The sequence below is a fragment of the Heterocephalus glaber genome, unplaced genomic scaffold (assembly GCF_053883595.1).
Source record: "Heterocephalus glaber isolate CG9 unplaced genomic scaffold, H.glaber_assembly_v1.0 deba00001463, whole genome shotgun sequence".
Lineage (NCBI taxonomy): Eukaryota > Metazoa > Chordata > Mammalia > Rodentia > Bathyergidae > Heterocephalus > Heterocephalus glaber.
In genome coordinates, this window is record NW_028258310.1 from 13,051,181 (window position 1) to 13,078,435 (window position 27,255).

Sequence of the window (27,255 nt, forward strand, 5' to 3'; positions counted from 1 at the left end):
TGGAAAATAATACTCCATATGACAGGACCCGAAAAAAAGCAAGAGTAGCTATCGTCTTTACAGATCAGGTGGGTTTCAAAGCAACACTGATTAAGACAAAGGAGGACATTACATCCTAATAAAGGGAACAATCCAATAGGAAGAGATGACAATCATAAATATATATGCACCAAACACTAGAGCACTCAACTATATAAAACAAATACTAACTGACATGAAAAATCAAATAAGCACTAATACAGTAGTAGTGGGGGGACCTCAATACCCCACTGCCACAAATAGATAGATCAAATAGACAAAAAACAAGCAATGAAATACTAGAACTCAATCAAACTCTTGAACAAATGAACTTAACAGATGTTTACAGAGTATTCCATGCCACAAAACCAGAACACACATTCTTTTCAGCTGCACATGGGTCATTCTCCAAAATAGACCACATACTCACACATAGAACATGTTTAAGTAAGTGCAAAGGAACTGAAGTTGTCCCCTGTATATTACCAGACTATAGTGTGATGAAATTGGAGATCAACAGCAAAAGAAAATGCAAAAATTTCATAAACACATGGAAATTGAACAACACACTTTTGAATAACCAATGGGTCACAGAGGAAATTAAAGAAGAAATCAGACAGTTCCTACAACTAAATGACAATGCCAATACAACATATCAGAATCTATGGGACACACAGTCTTATGAGGGAAATTCATAGCAGTGAATACTCATATTAAGAAAACACAATGCTGAGTTCCTAAAATGAGGGGAGAAGTGTTCCTTCTTTTTTCTGCTTTAAATGCTTGATATAATTTATCAATTAAAATGTTTATGAGCCTGCTGTTGTCATATAGGTAGGTTTTCAAGCTAGGAATATACTTTCTTTAACAGGTGCTATTCAAATTTTATATTTCCTCCAGAGTTAGTTTCATTAATTTGTCTTGTAAGTTACTTCTTAGAAGTTGTCAAATTTATTTCAAAAAAGATTTTTGTAATATGCTTTCTATATCCTTTTAAATTCTGTAAAATATGTGGTAATGTCTCCTAGATCTTAATATTGTAATTTAAAAAATGCATAACTGATATTGTGTAACAGGAAGAAAAGGTCTAAAAGAGCAGGGGAATTGGGAGGGGTAGGGGAAGGGAAAAAAGGGAAAGGAAAAAAAATGAGAAGAGGAAAAAAATGGAAACAGGTCTTTGCAAATAGGGAAGGGAGGACAAGGGAAGGGGAAAAAAAATAAGAACCAAGAGACTCATGTAATGGTACAAGATCCCAATGATGAATGTAACTGTATTTTATACCTAAAATGTACCAATAAAGTTAATGGGGAAAAAATGAAAACAATTTAAAAAAAAAGAAAAAAAAAGAAAACACAGTAAGCCCTATTAAACAACCTGAAGCTGAAGCTCAAGCTTCTAGAAAAAGAAGAGCAGGGAAAATCCAAAGCTCGTACAAGGGAGGAAATTATAAAGATCAGAGCAGAAATCAGTTCAATGGAGACTAGGGGAACAATACACAAAAAATCAATGAAGCCAAGAGTTGGTTCTTTGAAAGAATAAACAAAATTGACAAACCCTTAGCCAGCCTTATCAGAAAAAGGAAAGAAAAGGCCCAAATCCATGCAGTTAGGAATGAAAAGGGTGAAATTACAATGGACCCAGCAGAAATCCAGAGGATCATCAATACCTACTCCGAGAACCTATATGCCAATAAGATGGAAAACACAGAAGAAATGGACAGATTTCTAGATACAAATGAATTACCAAAGTTGAACGAAGAAGACCTAAAAATTTTAAACAACCCAGTGTCAACCAATAAAATTGAAAACATAATTAAAAACTTACCAACCAAGAAAAGCCTGGGTCCTGATGGCTTCACTGCTGAATTCTACAAGACATTTAGAGAGGAACTATTGCCACTACTGCTTAAACTCTTCAATGAAATTGAAAGGGAAGCAATACTCCCAAATTCATTCCTAGAAGTAAGCATCACCTTGATCCCCAAAGCAGAGAAAGACCCAACCAAAAAAAGAGAACTATAGGCCAATCTCACTAATAAATATAGATGCAAAAGTCTTTAATAAGATACTGGCATGGGCCAGGGATTTAGCTCTGTGGTTTCACCACATGCAAGGACCTGAGTTCGATTCCCAGTACCAAAAAAAAAAAAAGATACTGGCAAATAGAATGCAGAAGATCATCAAGAAGATCATACACCCTGAACAAGTGGGATTCATTCCAGGGATGCAGGGATGGTTCAACATATGTAAATAAATCAATGTAATATACTATATCAATACAGCCAAGGACAGAAACAATATGATAATCTCAATAGATGCAGAAAAGGCATTTGACAAAATCCAAATGCATTTATGATACAAACCCTACAAAAAACTTGAAATAGATGGTCTCTACCTCAATCTGATGAAAGCCATCTTTGAAAAACCAACAGCCAATATCATACTAAATGGTCAAAAACTGAAATCCTTCACACTAAAATCAGGAGCAAGACAAGGATGTCCACTATCACCAATCCTGTTCAATATAGTTTTGGAAACATTGGCCACAGCAGTTAGCCAAGAGAAAGAAATAAAAGGAATAAAGATAGGAAATGAAGAAGTCAAATTGTCATTATTTGCAGATGACATGATACTCTATACAGTAGACCCCAAGAACTCCTCCAAAAGTCTTCTAGACTTAATAACAAAATTCAGTAGAGTAGCTGGATACAAGGTCAACACACAAAAATCAATAGCTTTCCTCTGCACGAACAACAGACTCACTGAGACAGAAATAAGGAGAAAATTCCTTTCACAATAGCATCCAAAAAAACTGAAATACCTAGGAATCAACCTAACAAAAGAAATCAAAGACCTCTTCTCTGAAAACTATAGCACTCTGAAAAAAGAGAATGAAAATGATATCAAAAAATGGAAAGACATCCCTTGTTCTTGAGTAGGAAGAATCAACATAGTGAAAATGGCCATACTTCCAAAACTGCTACATAGATTCAATGCAATCCCAATTGAAATTCCAGCAGCATACTTCACAGCCCTTGAGAAAACAATTCAAAAATTCATTTGGAACAAGAAGAAACCTGGAATAGCAAAAGCAATTCTAGTCAACAGAGACATGGCAGGGGGTATCACAACCCCTAACTTGAAAATATACTACAAAGCTACTGTGATAAAAACAGCCTGATACTGGCAAAGAAACAGACCTGAGGACCAGTGGAACAGATTAGAAGATGCAGAAACAGCTCCAGACACACTCAGTCACCTCATCTTCGACAAAGGAGCCAAATACCCTCACTGCGGGAAAGATAGCCTCTTTAATATATGGTGCTGGAAAAACTGGGTTTCAACTTGCCAAAGATTGAAACTAGACCTATATATCTCACCCTGCACTAAACTAAAATTGAAATGGATTAAAGATCTAAACATTAAAACAGAAATACTGAACCAGCTGGAACAGAAGTTAGGTATAATTCTTGAAGACATTGGTGTAGGAAAAGATTTTATGAACGAAACCTCAGTTGCTCATGAACTAGCACAATCAACAAGTGGGATCTCTTCTTATTAAAAAGCTTCTGCACAGCAAGAGAAACAACCAACAGTGTGAAGAGACAAAAAAATCTTCACCTGCTATTCCTCAGACAAAGGTCTACTATCTAGAATCTATAAAGAACTTAAAAAAATTAGATCTCCAAAATTTAAAGACCCAATCCGAAAATGGGCATCTGAAATGAACAGACATTTCTCAGACAAAGAAGTAAAAGCAGTAAATAAACATAAGAAAAAATGTTCAACATCACTGGTCATTTGAGAGATGCAAATGAAAACAACGCTGAGATTCCACCTCACCCCAGAAAGAATGGCTGCTATCATGAAATCAACCAATAACAAATGCTCGTGGGGCTGTGGGGAAAGAGAAACACTGCTCCAATGCTGGACGGAGTGTAGACTGGTGCAAGCACTGTGGAAATCAGTATGGAGATACCTCAAAGAACTAGGAGTGGAAGCCCCATTTGACCCAGCTACTCCCCTGCTGGGTATCTTCCCCAAAGAATTAAAAGAATCATACCACAGTGATATATGTGTACCCATGTTAATAGCAGCACAATTTGTAATAGCTAAAACTTGGAAGCAGCCCAATTGCCCAACAACTGGAGATTGGATAAAGAAAATGTGTGGGATTTTTTATAAAGTGGAGTACTACTCAGCCATAAAAAATGAGAAATTAGAGACATTTATAGCTACATGGACGAATATTGAAGCCATACTCTTAAGTGAAATAAATAGCACATATGTGTGAATACCGAATAGTTTCTCTAGTTTGAGAACCTGAAAGTGTGTAAATAAGGACTAAAAGTACAATTGATAATGTGAAATAGGAAGAAAAGGGGCAAAGGGGAAGGGGAAGTGGGAGGGTAGGGGAAAGGAAAGATGGGAATGGAAGTAATATGAGAAAATGAAAAAATGGAAACAAAGTCTTTGTAAATAGGGAGGGATGGAGAGGTTGAAGGGAGAGCAGGGGAATGGGGAAAAAATAAGAACCAAGAGAGATTACGTAAAGGTGCAAATTTCCAATGATGAATGTTATTATATTGTAAACCTAAAATGTACCAATAAAATTAACTTTAAAAAAGATTGTTAAAATCATGTGCTTATATTGTAAATTAATAACTTTTAACACAAATTTTTGTTGAGGATGCTTTCATTTTTTAAAGTCTTTCTCTAGAGTTAGAGTAAATTACGTTGTATTTATTCAGAATACACAGAACAAAACAGTGTAATTTAGAAAAAATAAAAGTCCTCCTGCTGTGCTTGAGATGCTTTTTTAAGTTATATGGAAAAATGTTTAAGTGCTTTTCAGTTTTGTTTTGGTTGAGTTCTACTGTATTTGAACATTATTGTAGTTTTCTTCCCCCTTGCATTGTTCTTCTTTGAATGGTTTTAATTTTTTGTATGTATGCGTGTTTGATAATAAAGTTATTTAAAAAAATTTTTTTTAAAGTCCTCCTGCCTCTGTTTAAAATAAAAGCTACAGGGTGACACATGCCTGTAATCCCAACTAATGGAAAGGCTGAGGCAAGAGAATAGGAAGCTCAAGGTCAGTCTGAGCAACTCAGTGAGACTGTGTTCCAAAATAAAAGATCAAAATAGCTCGAGATATAAGCTAGATCCCCCAGGGTTCAATCCCCAGTACTCCCTAAACAAGAAAGAAAAAAGCTAAAACAAGTGATAGTCTCCTGATATGCACTCACAGGAATGTGGCTATTAAGAGGTAGATGTTTCAAATGTGCTTTGAGAGTATATCCTTTCAAAGTAGTCCTTTGCATCTTGTTTATGCTGATACGTTTTTAGTAAATATTTTGGTTACATGGCACAAGTTAAATTCCAATGCTCTATGGTACCACTTGATAGCAGATTAAGCCAGAGGCCTGATTAAATCTAAGAGTACCAAGATAAGACACATTCTCTAGAGGAGGGAAAAGTGAAGCAAATGTCTTGCCTGCCTTTTTTGTTAACTTGTCATACAATGTCTCTGCTGAGATATGACATTGCTTAGGGTTGTTCTTCTCTAAAGAGGAGTCATTGCAACATGAAAAGAATAATCGCTTGACTGACCACAGGTCCTGTTTCCACTCTCTAGTCCAGAGGATACTTGAGTCTTTTACCCTCAGGATAACCGAAGACCTTAAGTGTGGAAAAGGCACTCATAGAAATCTCTCCTTAAACTCAGTTTACATTCACTGAGGACATGTGATTACTAATTGCTTACATAGGAACCGTCAGGCGTTGAGCTAGTTTCTGGGAGAAAGCAAGCCAAGCTTGCCTGCTCGCAGAGGGCTCACAGTCTCATGAGACAAGAGAATAATTTATCAAGCTAGTATCTAACATTTAGAATACTGATCATCATTCCGAGTATGTTACATAATTGCCTCAATTTTCCATCAACTCCATGAGGTAGTGCTACTACTGCTGCCATTTTATTTTTCAGATGGACAAACTGCAGCCCAAAAAACAAAGTAATTTTCCCATGGCCACAGTAGGTAAGTGGCAGACTCTCACTCAAGTGGTCTCCATAGCTGCTCTCAAACCGTACTCTCTACTGAGTTCCACTAAACACAGAAAATCAATTGTTCTTATCTTTCTTTCATAAAAGAAATAGGATAGCGGCACAGAGTCCAATAAGTCCTGACTCCCAACAATATCCACACTTCTGCTTTTCTTACGGAGGGACTTCCCTTTTTCACAGCCCTGTCTCACAGCTACAGTTCCACCAACTGCTTGCAGTTCCTGGTATTCATCTTATACTACAACTCTAGCCAGAAGCTTTGCTCTGGATGTGAATCTGTGACCCAAACCATTGGAATCTATATCTTTATTGGGGTTCTCATGTGGAAGTACACATTTCTTTCCCCATGTCAAAACTTCCAGAACACGAAAACAACTGGAAAATGAGGAGAAAGACCAGCTGATCAAGAAAATAAAGCCAACACATGGAATAGGGCAGAATCATAAGAAAAAGAACAGGTCCTGATGGTCTGAACACATCTGGCTCTATTTCCACACAGGTTTTAATTTGATTCTCCTGAAGATATCTCCAGTATCCTTCCAATAACTCAGTGTTTTACTCTTTTAAGTGAAATGGATTCAAGACCCAAGCAATAAGCATCACTGTTGTAGGGAGATAAGTGAAATGGGAATATATAGCATGAAAAGCCAACTCAGTCCAGAGAAATCCAACAAAGCATCCTAAAAGAGATGATTAAAGCTGGGGATTTAGCTCCGTGGCACAGCGCCTGCCTTGCAAGCACAAGGTCCTGAGTTCAATCCCCAGTACTGAAAAAAAAAAAAAAGAGATGATTAAAACTTGAGAGTAATGTTACAAGAGACTTGATCCTTCTTTACTTTTCTTTAGATTTTTCTTCATTTTGTTCCTACACTGATGTCTTAATTTACTTTCTGTAGCTATAATGAAATACTTGAATCCAGATCATTTATAAAGAATAGAGGTTTGTTTAGCTCATGTTTTAGAGGGTGGGAAGTCCAAAAGTAGCTTGGCATCTGGTGAGGGTTTCTGCTGCATGATTACATGGAGAAGGACATCCCATTGGGAGAGAAACCGAGCGTATGTCAGCTGTCAGTACAGGTGTCCTTTCCTCCTCCTCCTCCTCCTCCTCTTCCTCCCCCCCCCTTCCTCCTCCTCCATCTTCCTTTCTTGTTGCTAGGACAAAATACCTCACACTTACAAGTTAAAGGAGAAAGGTTTATTTTAGCTCAGTGTATATAGAGGTTTTAGTCCACAGTTGGTTGGCTCCAAGGCAAGACAACACAGCAGATGGGCATGGCAGAGGAGAAGCTGGTCATGACATAGCAAGCACTCAAGGGAGGAGAAAAAATATATATCCAGGTCATGCCACATCTCTTCCTACCAGGCTTTACCTCCCAACATCACACCCAGCTATAAACCCATCAGTGACTAATCCAGGATCACACACCCATGATTCAGTCACCTCCCAAAAGTCCCACCTATGAGTGGATGAGGCTTTGTGGGGAGGGGAGAGCATCCAGATATAAGCCATAACATCCTCTTTCTTCATCTTCTTCTTTGATGGAGCCCTGCTATGTTGTCAGGCTTGTCTCAAACTCCTGATTCTCCTGCCTTAGCCTCCTGAAGATATTAAAGGCACACACCATCAAATCTGGCTCTGTTCCTCTTCTTCTAAAGCAATCAGTCCTATCCTGGGGGCCCCATTCTGGTGACCTTAGCTAATCCCAATTACCTTGCAAAGGCCCCACCTCCAAATATCACCAACATATGAATTTGCAGATTGGGTTTCCAACCTATGAAATTCAGAGACACATTCAAACCATCGCAACTAGAACATCAGAAAGATAATTTCTCAGGAAAAGAGAGGAAACATATGCACAAATAATAGTAATATAGAAGAATTATATATTTATATTTAATGTATTGAAAGTCACACGAATGGTCCTACAATAATTTCCAAATATGTCCACCCATTAAACTCACACATACACTTTTTAAAAAGTACAGATTCATGGACCTCATATGAATCAGAGCCACTGAGGGGTAGACCTGGGACCAGAAAGCTTAATAGCTTTCTGGGGATTTTGATAAAATCTGCCTGGAACCAGTCTGAGGGTGTTTATTTAGAAATCACTGCTCTAAATAGTAAAAGCCATGGGAGTTCTAAGGTGGAAAAATCTCTTCCTACTTTAGAAGATAAAAAGCTTCAAGGAGGGACAGCATTTCATCTGGGCCTTGAAGAATGAGTAAAAGTTCAACAGTGGCCAAGGAGAGGAGGATCCACTTACTGAGTGAACCAAATCCCCAAGGTGAAGAGATTCTCCATAGACACTGATTGTCTCAATTCCTCCTTCGACATTTGCCCACTATCTCTGTGAGTCTCAACCAAGTTACTGATGGTGTCTGTGAATGATTAATAATCTGCCTCCGCTGTCCACTCTATGCCCCATTTCAGGTCACAGTTAATGATTATATTCATGTCTATTATGTATATGCATGCATAGGCAGGTACAGGCACCTTAAAATAAGTCATCTTATTTAATCCTTGCAAAACTAGCCAGAAGTAGTAATATTATTGTTGGCATTTTATAAATAAGTTCTATAGAATCATAAAAGTTAAATTGTCCAGGGGTGGGCTTGGACTTGGCTCTGACCTTGTGTAGCTACAGGTTCCATGATTTAAAATTATGAGTCCTAGATGTTTCAGAATACATTATCCTAATGATGAGCATGGAACTCTGGGTTAGAGTTTGGGTTGTGCTAGCTATGAACTTTAAAAAATTAATGCCTCTGAAATTCAATTTCCTCCTCTGTAAAATTTTGATCATATATAGTATAGCTTCCAAAGTTATTATGAGAACTAGGAGAAATAAGCCATATCAAAGGTGTTTATCAAGTACTTTTGGCAGAGACTGGGAACTCAATATATGCATTATTATTATTGTTGCTACCATTACTAGATGAGTTACCTTGGCATCAGCCCGGAATGGCTCTTTTCTTGCCAAGATGAAGGTGTGTGAGGACTTCGCACAGGACAAAGAATGCCAAGAATATAAATGCTGTGAAGGTGGACACTGGGGTTGTCTTGTTCATGACTATATCCGCATCACCTAGAACCATTCTGGGCACATAGCAGGTGTATAATAAGTGCTTGTTAACTAAGGTAGGTGGAAATGAGGTACCAACACTAAGGTTATACAGAATTCAGGTGGCTTTGGAGGAAATTTCTAAGGACATTTTCTTCATGTTGACTTTCTAGCACATCATCATTTACAGTATGTACTTCCTAAGAAAAGTCTTACCAAAAACCTATTATTAAAAGACTTCTTCATGAAGTAGCAATAAAATCTCCATTGAAATGGTGTTCTAATATTACAACTTCATATTTCTCCGCAAATACTGCATTTTCATTTTAAAACCTCAAGAACTGACTTGCTCGTCTTTTGACCTCAAAAGTGTTGAGAACTGCCATTACCCACCCAGGCAGTTCATAGCCATTAAGTACCCTAAGAAGCAAGGACTTGGGTGAAAACCCTACAGCAACTGAAGGATAATTAACAGCGGGAGTGAGAAGTTATTTGCTTTGTCAAAGCTGCATGATCTTTGAACAGAAGTAAATGCGTTTCACTATGGCAACAGAAAGGCACTAACATTAAATTACGGTCTGCCAACAAAGACAGAATCAGCCTCCTTTCTAAGCCCTGCTCATTTTTAAGGATAGACACTGCATGATTTAACAAGAAAAGGAGACAAGGGATAAATTTTAAGCATGGTTGAAAAGACAATTCTTCAGGTAGAGTTTATCATTTTGCACAAATTTGAGGAATGTTTCATCTGTTATGTTGCATTCTCAAGTGGAGTCAGTTGTCAAAAAAGGCTCATACAGTATACATCCTTCTAAGACAGACACAGCTAGAAAGAAAAGAAACTGAAACCACATCTCCCAAAACCACAGCTCTGCTGCCAGCCACACTGGCAAATGTTCCATAAGCACCTGCGTGCCTGGGACTCTGTTAGGCATCGTTGGGAAAACAAACATGCGCGGGACTCAGCCAGGACCTAAGGGAACCTACTCTCTCTGAGGGGAAGGAGGAGAAAGTCCTCTGTGAGCAGATTCACTGGCCACATGGGGATACAAGACCTAAATAATCAAGTGCCCTTACTCATTCTTATGATTTTCTCTTGTTGTAGTGAATGTGTCTTTGGAATCCAGACTCTCGCCTTTCTGGAAGATGATGAGTATAAATTGACAAGTAAGTAAATAAATGTATGAAAGCAACCCAGTGTTCGTCTGTATGATACACTGAGAGGCACCATGGACTTTCAGAGATGTGAGAGAATGAGGAGGAGTGACATTTTGCTTCTTGGATTTTACTGAAGTTTGAAAGCTTTGATGAAGGATAAAAATGAGTCAGTGAGGACTGAACTGGAATCTCAGGACTACCATTTACCCAATCTACATTATTAGGAAGTTTATCTGGCCTTCCTGAGCTTCAGTTTCTTGTTTATCCACAGAAAAGTATAAAGAACAAAAATAAATCCATTTAAGATAACCACCATTCATATTTTGATCTATTTCATTTTAAAAACATTTTTATTTTTACCCACATTATGTATCTGTATCTATATTCATATACACAGTTTAAAGAATCAAATATTTCTAAAAGTTTCTTATTTTAAAATGGATAAAATAATATTTTTATGATTCTTTGGACCCCTCCCAGTCTCTCCCAACCAAGAAGCAACCAATTTTACCTCTTTTAACTGATACATTTGGTAGCTTCCACCATGTTTTTAAATAGCATAATTTTATTGTCCTTTCTGTTCAGTTTTGGGCACTTGATTGAATTTCCAAGGTGGCAGTTGAGGATTCACCTCACTTTCTTCTTGGTTTTAATCCCATCATGCTTCCATCTTTCCAGTGTAGTTGTAGCTGGCATACTAATTCCAATGAGATGAATATTCCATATTTCCATCCTACTGACCACATAAAGGCTATGCTCAGCTGAGTCATATGGTAAACTATGATTAGCGTGTTATGATTAGTTGTTATATGTTCCATTCTTGTACAATTTTCATTTTCCCTGTGGTTAATAATTGTTTTGTTTATACATTTACTTAATTTTGTCTCCTAATTCAATCTCGAAATATTCTCCACTTGTTTAGTTTTCTTTCATCATGTTCAGATGCATCAGTCACACCATTGTCTTCCTAAAAGTATCTCTCTCCCAGCCATCTGTCCTTCTCCAATCTGGACTATTTATAGCTGTGCAGTTGTCTTCATGCGACTTCCCTCACTGTCATCCTGGGGCTCTCCTTCAATGCTCTTTAATGGCAGATGTCTGACTATTGTACACAATGTCATGCACTTTCTTACATTACCATCTTGCTTTAGTGAGAACATCCTACAACAACTTTGTAAGCAAGTTTAAACAGGAGGCAAATTTTAAAATATTGCAGAGAAGAAAAATATTTGTATTCTATTCACATTCCACTGGGAATTTGGCTGAGTATTGAATTTCAGATTGGATATTATTTTCCTTAAAAAATTGAAGGCACTGGGCTGGGGATTTAGCTCAGTGGTTTTGCTGCCTGCTGCGCAAGCGCAAAGACCTGAGTTCAACCCCCAGTACCAAAAAAAAAAAAAATTGAAGGCATGGCTCTCTTTTTGCAGCTTTGCATATTGCTATTAAATCTACAGCTATTTTGATGCCTGATCCTTTGTATATAAGAGTTTTCTTCTCTAGAACCTTATAGTACTATATATTTGTGCTAAATATTTTGAAATTTCATGATGATGTAGGCTTGTTTCATTCATTGTTGTAGGCACTTGATAGACTCAGTCAATCTAGAAGCCTACAAACTTCAGTTCTAGGCCTTTTAACTTAAATTATATAATGATGTTTTCCCTCTTCTATTTTCTTTCTCTTTCTATACATTATCATTTAGAAATGAAATTTTATATTGGCCCTTAAATGTTCTTAGGTTTATCTTTTTGTTTCCAATTTCTATCTTCTCTTTGTTCTTGGAAACTTCCTTAAATTTACCTTCTAACCTTCTTTGAATTTTTCCATTTATGCTAGAAAAATTTCCTCCAAACTAATTTTTGCTCTCTGCATATTGTTTTTTTGGTACCCCTTTTTGGTATCCTGTTATTTGTTGTTATCTGGTTGTTCTTTCTTCTATCTCTCTATTTTCTTTAAGTAGTAGATTTGTTTTTTCTCTACTTATTTGTTTCAGTATCTCTCAGTCATATTAGAAACTGTTTCTGCAATGTCTGGAAACCTCGGTTATCTGCTCATATTTAAATTCATGGATCTAAACCCATGTTGGGAGGTTCTGCACACATGGATCTTGCTAACAGTAAGCCTCTAAGTATAACTTCTACCTACAGCTACCGCTAATGTTGATAATTCTGAATCCCCTTTCTTGGGTTGGTTGAAATCTCCAGAAAAGACTTTGTAATTTGCAGAGGGCACCAATGGTATCACACTGAGAAGAAGGAAGAGAGTGGGAGGCATGCTAAAGGCCAAGAGACCAGGCACCACAGCATTCATTGTATATTCACCTGCTGACCCCTTCCTATCTTCTGTAACGAATCCCTACTCAGCTGTGCTAGGTCTTCCCCACTGAGAACACTTCCTCTCCAGAGGATAAACCGTAGCATGGGGTAGAGAAGACTGAGGTTATTTTTTTCTTTTTCTTTTGCCAAGGTGCAAAAGGGGAATGACAGTTTTTGAATAGATATCAGACGATCCTTACTGTAGGTCTCCCCCTTTGCCTCTACTATAATAGAGGCTCACGACACTGCCAATTCTTAAGTCTTTGAAGGACTGGGGGGTGAATCTGGTTGAGTCTCAGCCTCCCCCTGACAGCTTATGCCTCAGTTTTCTTGGTTCTACATATCTGTCTGCTTTCTAGTTTCTATAAAGTTGATAGTGATGTCTTCTCTACACTTCTTTTCATCCTTGTGAAGCAGACCTTAAAATAATTTTTTATCATATTAATGAGATTTTCAGAAGGGAATGTGAGCAGCAGAATGTGTTTAATTCACCATTATTCCTCAGAAGTCTTACTTGTGTTTTTTCTCATCTATAAAATGGGAATTACAATACCTACCTTATAGGGATGTGGTGGGGGAATATATATATACATTCAGTGAACAAGAGCTATTTTTGTTTTTGAAAGAAAGAACTTAACAGTATGAGTTAGAGGGAATCATATCTTTGCCATTCACTGACTTTGTGACTTTGGTTAATGTTTTTAAAAACTATTTTTAGACTCATTCGAATACAAGGAGGATAACAGCTTTCTTATTTATATCTCAGGCTTATTTTAAAATTCAAATTGTTAAGAGGATGAGCAGTACAGTGAAGTGCAAAGCATTCTTCTTGGTCTTTGGAGATAGAGAGAAGTGAGATAAAAATTGAAGCTCTGCTTCTTTCTAGTTGTGTGAACGTAGACAAAGTTTTCTCATTTCGACAAGTCTCAACACTATGCTCTGTAAATCACTGTGGCTGATCATTTCCTCACAATATCTAATGAAGTTAAAATAATACAAGTTGATAATAAAAGTACCACACTTTGAGACTCCTTTTTTTTTTTCTTTTTTTTGGTACCGGGGATTGAACTCAGGACTTTATGCTTTCGAGGCAGGCGGCGGAACCACTGAGCTAAATCCCCTGCCCCGAGACTCCTTCTTGTAAATCATGGACCACTGAATATGAGTGCAAGCACATTCTTAAATTTGGGGAGATAACATGGACTCCTGTGGTGAATATATGGACCCTTTCACCAGAGAAAAGAAGGAATGCAAATTAACTGATTCCTCAGAATCATGTTTATGGATACCATGTTAACAATTAGATCTCCCCTAAATGAACAATGCTGTGCTCTAAAGGAGCATCCTAACACCAAACATTCAGCATAAACCCCTTCCACAAATCTGATGATAATCATATCTACTAGTAGTTTAGAACCCTTAGTATACAAAATAACGTTCTAGGCATTTTACTTGCGTAGTTTCAATCAATCCTTACTGGCCCCAAAATGCAACTAAAAAACCTGCACCAATTGCAAGCAGCTGCATACCCAAGGTACTAAAGCTGGTAAAGTTGTACCTAGCAATCAAATTAAAAGTAATGAGTTGAGGGTCCCAAAAAGAGATATGGTGAAGTCTCTGAACCCCAGGTACATCAAGAATGTGAATATATATGTGATTATTAATACATAAAATGCTTATCAATACATTCATTTAGTAAACAAATTAGGTACTGAGAATATACAAGTGAACAAAACAGAAAAACATGTCTGACCCTCATAAAGTTTACTTTCTTTCTTTTTTTTTGGTATTGGGGATCGAACTCGGGTCCTTGCACTTGCGCAGCAGGTGGCAAAACCACTGAGCTAAATCCCCGGCCCATAAAGTTTACTTTCTAATAAGAGGAAAGCACACTTAACAAACAAGTAAGTTTAATCAAGAAATAAAAATACAGTGAAAGGATAAAAAGGCAGGAGAAATGAAGATTGCTAAAATGGAAAGGGAGGTTCTAGGAGGAAATACCCCCAAATATTAGTCATGTTTTTGGGTTGAAACACTTTGTGTCAATTTTTTTCTTCTTGATTTTATTTTCTAAGCTTTCTACAATTGACATGCATTACTTTTATAAATATAGAACTTGCCTTTAAATATATGTTTAAAATATACATTTTCTAAGTACAGCTGCAATGAAGTTTATCTACCTTTATATTACATACCCCACAAATGTTAATTACTGTGAATATTGGGAATATGGTCCTTAATGAAATCCCCTGAAGATAGCAGGCTAGTTAATTTTAGCTAATGGCTAGAATCATGAGATTAAACAAATTCTTTTTAATACTTCAATCAAGTCTTATTTTAGGACATTTTTTCCTGATGTTATACCCTGGGAAGATAAGGACGTTATCAAAGTGGCAATGACTTCAGTATTTAAAAAACTAAATAAAAATTATCCCATGAAGTATTTTACCAATTAAATTGAGCCAATATATGATGAAAAGGAGGAGGAAAAGGAGGAGGATAGTGAAATTAATTATGAAAAACATGGTGAAGGCGACTGAAATTATTCTGAGAATCATAAGAGGTTGAGAAAGGCAAGCAAATCTTAGGAGCAGTGCATTGTGGGATGATGAGCTCCAGGGAGGAAGAGCATTCCCCACACCCCAGTAATAATGCTATGGAGGAGAGAGGCATGTGAGTTACAGCAGAAGGGGAGACAAACGCCACTGGGAAGTGAAATTACTGCTAGCGCTCTCCAGTGGGCTTCAGAGCAAGGCACATACTGGGTATTGATGATTCTTGTTGGAGACCAATCCCATGTGTGTGTTTATTTAATTTTGTAAATTCATTGTGGGAGGATATCTATGACCAATATAAATGAGATTCATGTTATTCCAGGGTTTAAGATCTAGACATGTGGGTATCCGATTTCAGGTCAGTGGTTTAATTTTCATATGTCTTAGTCTAGTTCTGCTGTTTCAATTGCAGACTGATCTGATGATAAAATTCCTTTTGATTGTTGGATGTCTCCACCACCGCCCTTGACAAATATTTGCTGGGTGATGAGTATATTTTCACATCAATTGCTTCCAAACCAAACTCCCTGAAGTATAAATATTGGGATGTGGCTGAGAACCCTAGAGACAGTCCCTACCTGTCCCCTCAATAAGCTGCTCCCCAAAAGCGGGGAGCCATCATCATGGTGGTGCTCACCCCAACCATCGCTGAACCAGTACATACTCTCCTCCTGTGCACACAGGATGGCAGCAGGTTTGGGTCCAGGTAGTAGCCAACCCAGAACCTGTCCCAGGGAAGGGGCAGGATGCAAGCCAATGTTCTGGTGCCCCAGGGCCTGGTCCATTATCCAATCACACTCCATTGGTAAACACAAATTCAAAGATTAAATTAATAAGAATTTGGAGGTAGCAACTGCAGAGGATTAAAGCCCTAGTGTGTTGTCTTTCACAGTTATGAAATCATCCCTGGTTTGTCGTCCACTGATTTAGTGGCTTCTTATTTTTATATTTGTTGTGTCTCCTCAGCATCAACATGCTCTAGTTTATAATCTGGAAAAACAAATTCCCTGCTCTAAAGTTATAGTCAGCTTCAGGTTTTGGCTCTTCTCTGCTTCCTACATTGGTGTGCCCAGCCTGAGGCCCACCTTTTAGTCTTTCTTTTTATCCTTCTTTTTGAAAATGTTACAATAATTTAAAATATTTTTAAAATGCAGTTTTGTTACTTATATACATTAACTATATTAGATATGTGGCCCAAGTCAATTCCTCTTCACTCAAAAAATACAAACAAAAAGAGCTGCAGGTTGGACACCAGACAGAAAACTTCTTGAAGGAGTTGCCCATATTTGCTGCATCTCCATCTCCATCTCCATTCACTCCTAATTCACTAGTCAGATTCATGCCTGCACAAGCCCACTGAACTGCTTTTTTCCAGTGTCATTGATACCCTCCTCATTGCCCACTCCCATAGCTATTTCCATCTGCTGAGCCATACAGGAGCATTCAAAACAAGTGGCTACTCTCTCTTACACAAAGCACTCTTCCTAAATTTCACAAGTCATTTTTTTTTTTATTCCCCTCTGCCTGTTCCTTCTCAGTTCCACTACCTGGATTGCTGTCTTCTACCTGACTACTCAATTTTAGGGAATCTCTCTTCTTTTTGCTCTCTCCCAAGGCCAACTCACCAGTCACCACAGAATTAAAACCTATGATTTTGTATCTCCAGCCCAGATATTCCTACTCATTGCCAGACACTCAATTCCAGCCTTGACATTAGCATTTGGATGTCCCACACCGCTGTGTAATCCATACAAGAACTCATGTGACTATGCATGTCTCAGCCCCTTCAGTACCACTCTTCTCACCAAAACCCTGGTTTCACCCTCGCTTTTATCTTACCCCACATTCAAACTATCAGTAACTAACTTCTAATTATTTTATATGGAAAATAAATGTCATATAACTTCAGCTTTCTGACTCCACAGCTGCTCTGTTAGCCTAGGCACTATCATCGTTACTTACATGGTTCCAATGAAACAGGTCACTTTGGTATTTTTCTCCATCTTAGCTACTTAAATAAGTTCTCTACATAGAACGATAAATTGCAATTATATAGTTGTATTTTACAGATCAGAAAATACATCTCCCCCTACACCCCCCCCACACACACACCAAAAACAAACCTGCAGGGAAAATAAGATACTCAGCATTGGGCAATTTTTATTTTTTATTTGCCAAGGAAATGCATTGAAAACAATGATTATTATAATTATCATGAGAATAAGTAACATGTATTGTGCAATTACCATATGCCAGCCACTAGCTAAGCACTTTACTTGAATAATCTCTTTTTATTCCCACAAAAACTGTTAAGATGCAAGTACTATTATTCAGCTACTTTTACAAAGAAGAGGATCAGATCAAAGAGGCAAATTACTTACCTACATTCTAACTATGAAAAATAATTTCTATTTTCCACAATCCTTAAACATCAAAGACACACACACATACACACTCAAGACATAATTTCAGAATTAAAATTTTTAATATGTTTAACTTGGTGAGAAGCTTATCAGATTGTCTTCATTTTTTTTCTCTTATCACAGACCAAGAAAAACTTTGGGACAGTTTGGCACATAGCTATACAGGCAATGTGGGAACCACTGATTTAACCTGTAACTCTCTGGTACTCCGATACTAGTTAAGGATGAAGGCTGGCTCTCAACCCTATCATTTATGATGCACTGATGAAAAATTACTTAACTGAATCATCAGTCCTTCCTTGTCCCACACAGTTTGCAGCAAATAGTTAAGACTAGTACACTGAGAGTTTGACAAGTCCATTAAGAATATAATTGGACTTCTCCAGGGAAGAGACCTCCAAGGCCAACAATGGCAGCCATCTGCACTGTTAGCGCTTTCTTTTTATGAAACAGGGTGCCTCAGGAAGTCTGGGATTTACTGACACCCATCACCAGTGCCAAGACCAAGCAATGGGCATCAACAACTTTACTTGTCCTGCTGCCTGGACCCCAATTCATAAATCTGCTTAGAAGTCAGAAACACACTGACAATTTCTTAAGAACAAAAGGCAAAGTAGAACAGTTAGGCAGGATGCAGAGATCAATATCTCCAAATGTTGGGTGATCTTCAGTTGAATTAATGTCCCTATTAAAAAACCAATTCTGCATTGTCATATTTCAAATGCATTGCAGGTAGTGACTTTTTAATCAAATCATAGGTGTCAAATAATATATAGAACAAAATGAACACAAGCACTAGATCTTCCAAAGCACTAGATTTATTGGTCCAAGTAATTCCATTGGCTCACATGGACCAATGAAATGACAGTTAGTAAAGAATGAATTTATTATAAACAACAGATTCTTAGGGGCCAGGGATTTAGCTCAGTGGTTTCACCGCCTGCCCAGCAAGCGCAAGGACCAGAGTTCGAGCCCTGATACCGCCCCCCCCATCAAAAAAAAGAAACAACAGATTCTAATCTCTTTGCCCAGTCTCTTGGTTTAAGGCCAGAGGATTTTAAGTGAATATCAGAAACTTTCACAGATCATGTAAATAAATGTCTGCAAGATGCCAACATTTAGAGGTTCAGGACAGTAAGGCCAGGCCAAATCTAACCTCCCATCTATTTTTATATGGCTCATAAACTAATAATGGGCTTTGTATTTTTTAATGATTGGGAAAAAATCAGAAGAATAATACTTGATGAAAACTGGAAATTTTTTGAAATTCAAATTTCACTGTCTTTAAGTAAAATTTTGATGAAGGGGAGTCATGTTTATTTTTGTGCATTCCATTATTTCTTGTGCAAAAAATAATTTTGACTTACAACCAGCTTGAGTTACAACTAGCCCTTGTGAATGAATTGAATTCATAAGTCAAGGGTCTACTGTGATTAAGGTTAGGTCTACAAGGCCAAACACGCAGAAATTGGTTTTATTGAAGACCTTCACAGCCATTCTCTTTGAAGATAGCAGGCTTCAATAGTCAAAATGTCTGAACATTGCAACGGCCTTATATAGACTTAGTATTTCTAGTCTAAGTAGTTCTAAGATGAAAATTAAAAATGCACACAAGTTTTATTGGAGAAAAAGCTAGTATAGATGTAGATTTTTTTTTTGGTAGCGGGGATCGAACTCAGGACCTTGCGCTTGCGAGGCAGGTGGCGGAACCACTGAGCTAAATCCCCAGCCCAGGTGTGGATTTATTTTTTTTTTTAATCTAACTTCTATTTTTTTTTTTTTTTGGTACTGAGGATCAAATTCGGGTCCTTGCACTTTCGAGGCAGGCGGCGGAATCACTGAGCTAAATCCCCAGCTGAGAAAAAGCTAGTATAGTACGAGTGAGTGTTATTTAGTAATCAATAACTACCTCACCAATACTTGTTCATAAGACACTGCTTAAAATGTTTCTGATTTTAAAATATCAACAAAGAAGCAATAAATTTTCACCAAATCCAATTCCTACTTCAACTAGAAATATCCAGCCCTCCAGAACTGTGCTACAATGAAGAATTTGTGATGAAACCTCACAAAGAAATACAATCTCCTTCATCAGTATTTCCATAGAGATTACATTACAAATAATTTACACTAAAAAATTTGCTATTAAACCTGCAGAAAAAAAATCAATGTGAAAAAGGACATTCCAGGAGAAAAAGACTAGAAATGATCATAACTTTTCATTTCCCAAACTGCGGTCCATAGAATATCATGTGCCAATAAATATTAAAAGGTTTTTCAAAAAAAGGCTTAATTTTGCAGTAAGTATGAAAAACATCAGAAGACTAAAATTTAAATATTGTAAGTCATTTCAGATCTTTTACTGTGCTCATGAGCTGTAGATCTCTAAAGGCCAGCTGTAACTTTCCTAAATCTGTTTGAGTAGATTCTCCTAAACACGTATTCATAACTCCATTCAAGGAACACTCAAGTGGGAACCACTAGCTGTGTTTGAGTTCTGTTTTCTGAGCTTTCTGATTTGTTTACCGTTGATTCTTCTAATCCCTTTGCACGGAGAAAAAAACACTCAGAAGTTTAAAATGTTGCCATAAGCAGTTGGACACCTGAAGTTATTTATGACAAATGCTTTGCTAAATGTTCAATTGTCCAAGAGAACTTCATGTTTAAAGAAGTCATTTCTCACAGATAAATTTTCTTTAACTTTTCCAGTCAGTCCAATGCAAAAATAATAAATGCAATATAAAATAGCAATACTCAAATCTGATGGAGAAATCCTGAAATTCATTGGCCTAACCTCTTGAGTATAAATATGCAAAGCATGGACATTAAAAATAACAGTGCAGATTCTCAAGGTCCTTCAGGCTGGAATCAATTCAATAACTTCACATTTCTTTTGGATTGAAAATGTGTGGCCAATTTTCTTGGTCCACCATTTTGAAGGCCCCCACTGCCTCTGGCACTGAAGAAAAACATTGAGAAACTAAAACCAGCCACATATCCTAGGAGACAAGTGCTGCCTAATGACTCAACACTGAGTTTTCAGCAAACCCAAAGAATAATGCAATAATTGAGCTCTCTCTACAAACTCAGGGCACTGATGAGCTTTTTAGAGAAACTGTTTAACCTAAGGCCAACTTCTCTTAGCTACAACACACCAGAAGAAAGCTGTCTCTTGGTTGGACTAAGCCAATTTTATCACCTCTACATTCTTTGTATATATTTAGACATAACACATTATTTGTAATGATGGCAAGACCTTCTCTTGTTGCTTAGACCCTGAGTTATAAACAAGTCCATTTTCTTCTGTTAACAAAGATTTATATTCTCTAAATTACCCTGGAAAACCTCAGTGCTTAAATTTTTTAAATGACGACTTTTTAAAAATAGAGCAAGTAGAATAACAACAAGTAAACAATATAAAACATAGCATTCACACAGAGGAAATAAAATCAGTTTAAAAAAAGTTATGAGAATTAAAAATAAATGTCCCTTGCAATAATTTTCTTTCAGAAAACTCAAAAAAGTTTTTCTGTATGTTATTTAGTTCTCAGAACATGCATACGGCTGTTAGATGCAGGGGAAATTGTCACTGAGTCCACAGATAAAATGAAATTAATAGTTTGGGTCTTATATAAGAAAACATAAGTTTCACTGATTTTTGTCCTTGGTTTTATCTTAAATGACAACACAATCACCAGAGGGGATAAAAGAAAAACCAAATAAGATTGTGTTTTTGTGCTGTCAGTAACCCGGCTTCTTTTAAAGCACAATGGCCAACTAGAATCATGGAAAGAGTTAAGTTTGTGAACTGAGGTACCACTGTATAGGCTTTTAGCAGGATCTATAGAATTTGCTCTTCTGTCAATCCAGTTCAACCGACAGAATCACGTGTAGGCCATATTGACTATGGTATCTACTGAGTTACATTTGATTTTGTTTCTTTCAGAAGTTGAAATACTTCAAAGAGTTCACACTAAGAAACTCTGATGCTTAGAAATACTATTAATCAGCATTAATTTGGTAGTTACTTTATGTGGGACACCGTGCTAAATGTTTTATTTGCATTACTTTAACTTTCACAATTACCTAATGAAGTATGCCCAATTATTGTTTGTATTTTACAGATGAAAAAAATGAGGCTTATAGAGGTTGAACAACTTGCCCAAATAGAGGTTTTTGTTTCAAATTAATTCATTAGTAATTGTTTAGGTTTGAAGAATTTTTTTTCAGGTATTTTAAGTTCCTTTAAAATAATTTATAATTAGTCAAATGGCCTCTAGTGTCTGATAATCATTGATTATCAGGAAGAGCTACTTTCTCTTTGAGATTTTTTTTCACAGAAATATATAGATCAGTAATATGTGGCAAAGCAGAAATTTGATCCTGGGTCTGTCTTCTTACTAACAGAGCTCATGTTCTCTGCCCATCATTCTCCCATTATTAGAACATATAACAGAATCATGCAAAAGGTAGTATGGTGGCTACTCAAAATATTAAACAAAATATTACTATACAATTCAGTAATTCTCCATCCAGCTACCCACTCTAAAGAACTGAAAACAGATTTCAGTAGATATTTGTATACCAAAATTTACAGCAGTATGATTCACAATAACTAGAGTGGGAACAAGCAATCATTTTTGACAGATAAAAATGATAACAAAATATAGTATATACATACAATGGATTGTTATTTAGCCTCAGAAGGGAAGGGAATTTTGATATACATGCCACAACATGTGCGAACCTTGAAAATGTTCCAAATGAAGTAAGCCAGTAATAAAAGGACAGATTTTATATGACTCTGCTTATATAAGGTTCTTAGAATTGTCAAATTCATAGAGACATAAAGTGAAATAGTGGTTTCCAGGGGTTAGGAATAGTGGAGAATGGGTAATTTATGATTTAGTGAGTTCAAGCTTCAATTTAGGAAGATGAAAATGGTCTAGGAATGGGTGGTGACCATGGGTGCAAACAGTATGAGTGTACCGAATGCCACGGAAATGGACACTTCAAATGGCACGTTTTGTAACGTATATTTTATCATAATTAAAGAAATAAACAGGAGTTAGTTGTGTACTGAAACTAAAAGTTCAAACTCCAAAAGTATCATTTGACTTCTCATTTGTAAAAGATGGCTTAAAAGTAACCAAGTAAGAAAACCTTACTCTCTTTACCAGCACTACAAATTTCCTACTTTGTTTTCATTAAAGATCAACATAAGTAACTGATAGAATGACTCTTAAGATCAGATACAAGATGGAACACCATGGAATACAGATATCAGGATGAACTCTAGGAAGAATAGCTTATCTCAGGGGACATCTAATAATACCTTATCTTAACCCTTAATAACCTTTAAAATGATTAAAAATATTTTTCCATAATAAAAAATTCTTAAAACAATACTTAGGAAAATTGGTTAAATTTCCTTCTCAAATCTATGTATTAGGACTTTTAAACAACTTGAAGGAAACATAAAACACTTTTCATCACATACTAGGATTCTTTTGTTTGCAACATTTTAAAAAATAATTAAATTGGCTCATTTTAGCACCCTAGATTCCGGCCCAGTCTGATTTCTTATAGAAAAATATGAACATTAAATATAAGCTTAGTGCTCTTTGAGTAGTCAGTGCTTTTTATTTTCCCTCCTTTATCAGATGCTTCACAGCTCAATTTTACATTGCGCTTGATAAAATTTTGCATTGTGCTCAATCCAGAGCAAACTTTATGGGATTAACTAAATTAAAAAAATAAAGTAAGTCTCTCAGTCCCTTTGACAAATCACATTCAATAGAGCAGGTTTTGATACAGTCAAGTGTTCATTCCCAACCCTTGTCATTATTGGATTTTGGACTTGCTCCTTCCTGTGCTTGAACTATCCCCCTTCATCTCACTGCATAGCTAGCTTCTCATCCTGCAGGCTTTGGCTCAAATGTCATCTCCCTAGAAAGCCCAACCACCCCTCTCTCATGGTCCATAAGATTATTGAGCTCTTTCCTTGGAGGCACTGTAACATACTCTGAAATCTTCTGGTTTCCCTATTTGGTTGCCTGTTTATTGTGTGCCTTCACAATTAGAACATGGGTTTTGCAGGCACAGAGTGAGGACCATGTTGTTTTCATCTCTATCCTTCATGTCTAGCAAAGTGGCAGGCTCCTAGTAAGTGGATTTGCTCTTCTATTTCTTCTGCTTTGCAATATCGTGTATAAGTGGACTCAGAGCCTTGCTCCTGGGAAACATGGACTTACTGCTTTGTTTACCTTTTCATTTTATAGATGTCATAATTGGGTTGGGGTGGACAACCAAAAGGAAGCAAGCTAGAGGATGTAAAGAAAGACCTGCCTATTTTAAAATGGAACTCTCCTACAATCCAGTTTTTTTCTTTTCAGAGTTCCTTGAAGGCACTTATAAAGTGGTACCTTACCTTTCAGTTGTCACCATCTGTTGGAGGTATAACTTTCTTAGATACCTCATGAGAAAGGCTGGCTGTGTTTTATTTTTTTTATCATAATGCTATGGTAGCACTTTCAAATGACACATATCCCTAGCAAATTATAAGCATGATGCTGGCTGCTCTTTCTCACTCTGTCTAGGAAGACCTGCCTTGTGCAAATATTAGTTCTGAATCTATAGTACAGTGAGACAAATGAATGGAAAGTAAGTTGGTTTCTTTCCCCTTTAGAAATGAAAAAACTCATATAACATCACTGTTACTTTTACTATTTATTACTAGTATTTACTACTCATATAACGTCTTTGCTTTTACTATTTTAATAAACGATAAAATAAATCAAAGCAATGAAAACAGTGATGGAAAACATTTTCTTAGGATCTTTACAGCTATTAATTTCTTATGGTGTATTTTATGCAAGTAGTGAAAACAGACCTCTAATTAAATTGTAGATACCTTAAAACAAGTCATCCTACTCAGACATACATTTTGTTTCTGTCTCCATCCAAATATTCAAAATTAAGATTATGTCCTTCAACCATAGCAAATTTAATTATTTCCCAACCATGGCAAACTGCTAATTCTCCCCTTTCTAATAAAAAGTGCTTATTTTTAGAAGGTTCATGGCCACCCAAGATAACAAACTAAATTTCCTAGTCTCTTTTGTAACTAGGTGTGTGCATGTGAATGATCATGACAAACCAGATCAATTGCTTAAAAGGAAAAAATACAGCCTTCCTAACTTTTCTTCTTTCTTTTTCTAAATCTCGCTGAAATTTAGGTGTGGTAGTGAGCCCTCCTGAGGCCTGAGAGTGAGAGTACCTCTCTAGAGAAGGGGAAAGAGATAAAAAAAAGCAAGTCAGTCAGAGCCACAGCCCCTATGCTTTTGCAACCACATACTACCCTGGGTTACTTATGTCTGGACTGTTACATAAAAAAGAAAAGCACAGTCATCTTGTGTAAGTTGCTGTTATTTGTATTTTCTGTTTCAGCGCTCAAACTTACATTCTAACACAATAAAATTTCCTTGATGACTCAGAAGCTGTTTTGTAATTTTATAAAGTGGACTTAAGACCTCAAAATGATAAACTTCCTGAGTTGGAAAGGACCGTCAAGGTTACCCTATCCCCTTACTTTATTGATGAGCAATTTGAAGGTAAAATGAATAAAGCATCTTGAGCTTCAGAGGGAGCTGTAATAGGACTAGTATTAGATCTCTTATACTTCAGTTTATCCTTTCCCTTTGTGGTTCAATTAACAGAACTCCTGGAAATTACTCAAGAGGCTCCTCTTTGGAGGTCTGAACAGCTTATTACCCAGAACCTTGGGCCTTCTTTTTTCTACACAACCTAAAAGCAATTCCATCCCAGAACTGCACAGCTGCTCACACCTTCACAATAGGAAGAAAACGTGACTTAGGGAGGCCAGGGAGGTTGTAGCACACTTCACTGGAGGGTGGCAGTTGAATTGGGAGAACTATGCCTTTGCTTTCTTGCCAAGCTGAACCTGGCCTTGAAAGTTTTCTTTTCCTTCAATAAAACTGATTCTTTCTCCTATGACCTGACAATGTGAAATTCGTTTAGGTCACAGAAGCATGGGAGTAGAAAATTCCAAAGCCACCAACCTTATATAACTTGATGCTATAACATGATGATTCCTGATTATCATTCACATGAAATCTGATACTATAAGAAATTCTGTATAAAAAGTAGCAATGGAGTAAGGATTCAACTGTCAAGGGAACAGCATAGAGAATAAACAAATCATTAACTTTCCACCATGTACCCAGCCACAGTACCATTTGGACAAGAGAAGTCAGGCACAGTCAAGATTAAGGAAGTGAAAGATACACTCCAGCCATTAGTGTACAAAGTCTTTGAGCTTATTCTCCTAGTTCTTTGTCTTTAAAGGCCCTATAGATCATGTTTGTGTTTTATGAAACTAAGAGCTAATAAATGAATTTCATAAAATTCCATTTTTATATACCACCGCCCCCACTTCTTACCATCCTCATTTTCATCAAATACTGGTTGTTTGCTTGAAGTGTTGGCTCCCATGATCAAGTCTGTCCTGACCTGGACCCTCCTGTTACATGATCCACGCAGAAACGCTCATCTTTGCTCAAACCAGGTCCAGAAAACTTGCTGAGTATCTAGGAAGAAAAAAAGAAATGGTCACCTTATAATATGGTACGCTCTAGATGCCCCGAATACAGACCGTGGCTAAAATATTAACCTAAACTGTATCATGGCAGTAGAAATTTTTGTTCTCAAGAATTATGATTTCAGAACTAATATGACATCAAGCAATGAGAGAAGAAACTGTCTCTTCAGCAGCAGATCTGTACTTACAAAATAGGAGTGAAGCAAATTATTTTCCTAAGTATGGGGAAAAGTTTAAGATGAAGTCAGCAATGTTTAATTTAATAACTGTAAAATTAAAATATATTTTCAATCTATATATTTGAAAACTCTGCTAATTTTAGGTTTTATTTTTTGCTGCGTGACCAACAATTTTAATTTTATTCATAAAAATATAAATGTAACAAAAAAGTAATTTTTTAAAAAGACACATTGCCATTAACCCCCACACACACTTTGAACACACTTCTCCCATTGTTTTTACTCTTTTAGAAGTAGTTCTGGAAGGTCTCTTTCCCTTCTTTAGTTGAACTATTGTGGCTGCCTTGATGTCCTGAATGAATGCAAAATGTTAAGCTTTCTCCATCATTTTGACTTTGGCGAAGAGCCTGAATAAGATGGATGAGGATCCACCACGTTTTTGCGAGCCCATCTTCCCACTGGATGGCACCAGGCAGCACCATTCACTGTAATTTTTATATCACACCACATAAAGACGCATAAAAGAGGACTTCCAAAACTGCTTCAGAAAATGGCAAGAATGTGGGATAAATGTGTTCAAAGTCAGAGGGAGTATTCCGAGGGTGATAAATGGCAATGTGCCTTTTACTGTACTAATTTGTTTTGATTTTAAATGTTTACCACATATTTTGATCACCCCTTGTATATGCCATGCCTTTCACCCCTGCCCCAGAAGGTCCCACACTGTTCAAGGGATACACTCTGGAGAGGGCTTCGTCACACCAGCAAGTAGGTGAATTTCTCCAGGTCTGTTTCTATTTTCCTTCCTCTGAACTTAGAGATGATAATGATTCTTACCTCAAAGAAGAGTTTAATGTG

At 36.9% G+C, this 27,255-nt stretch overlaps 1 protein-coding gene across 2 annotated transcripts in view; it reads right to left on the reverse strand.

Moving 5' to 3' along the window:
- Nucleotides 1-27,255, reverse strand: part of Stk32a (serine/threonine kinase 32A) — a 129,553-nt gene that overhangs the window by 98,440 nt on the left and 3,858 nt on the right. For both annotated transcript variants that reach the window (XM_004854357.4, XM_021266170.2), the window contains exon 2: nucleotides 26,061-26,207. In XM_004854357.4, coding sequence (XP_004854414.1) covers nucleotides 26,061-26,112 — 52 coding nt within the window. In that variant the 5' untranslated portion in view covers nucleotides 26,113-26,207. The remainder of the gene's footprint in view (nucleotides 1-26,060; nucleotides 26,208-27,255) is intronic.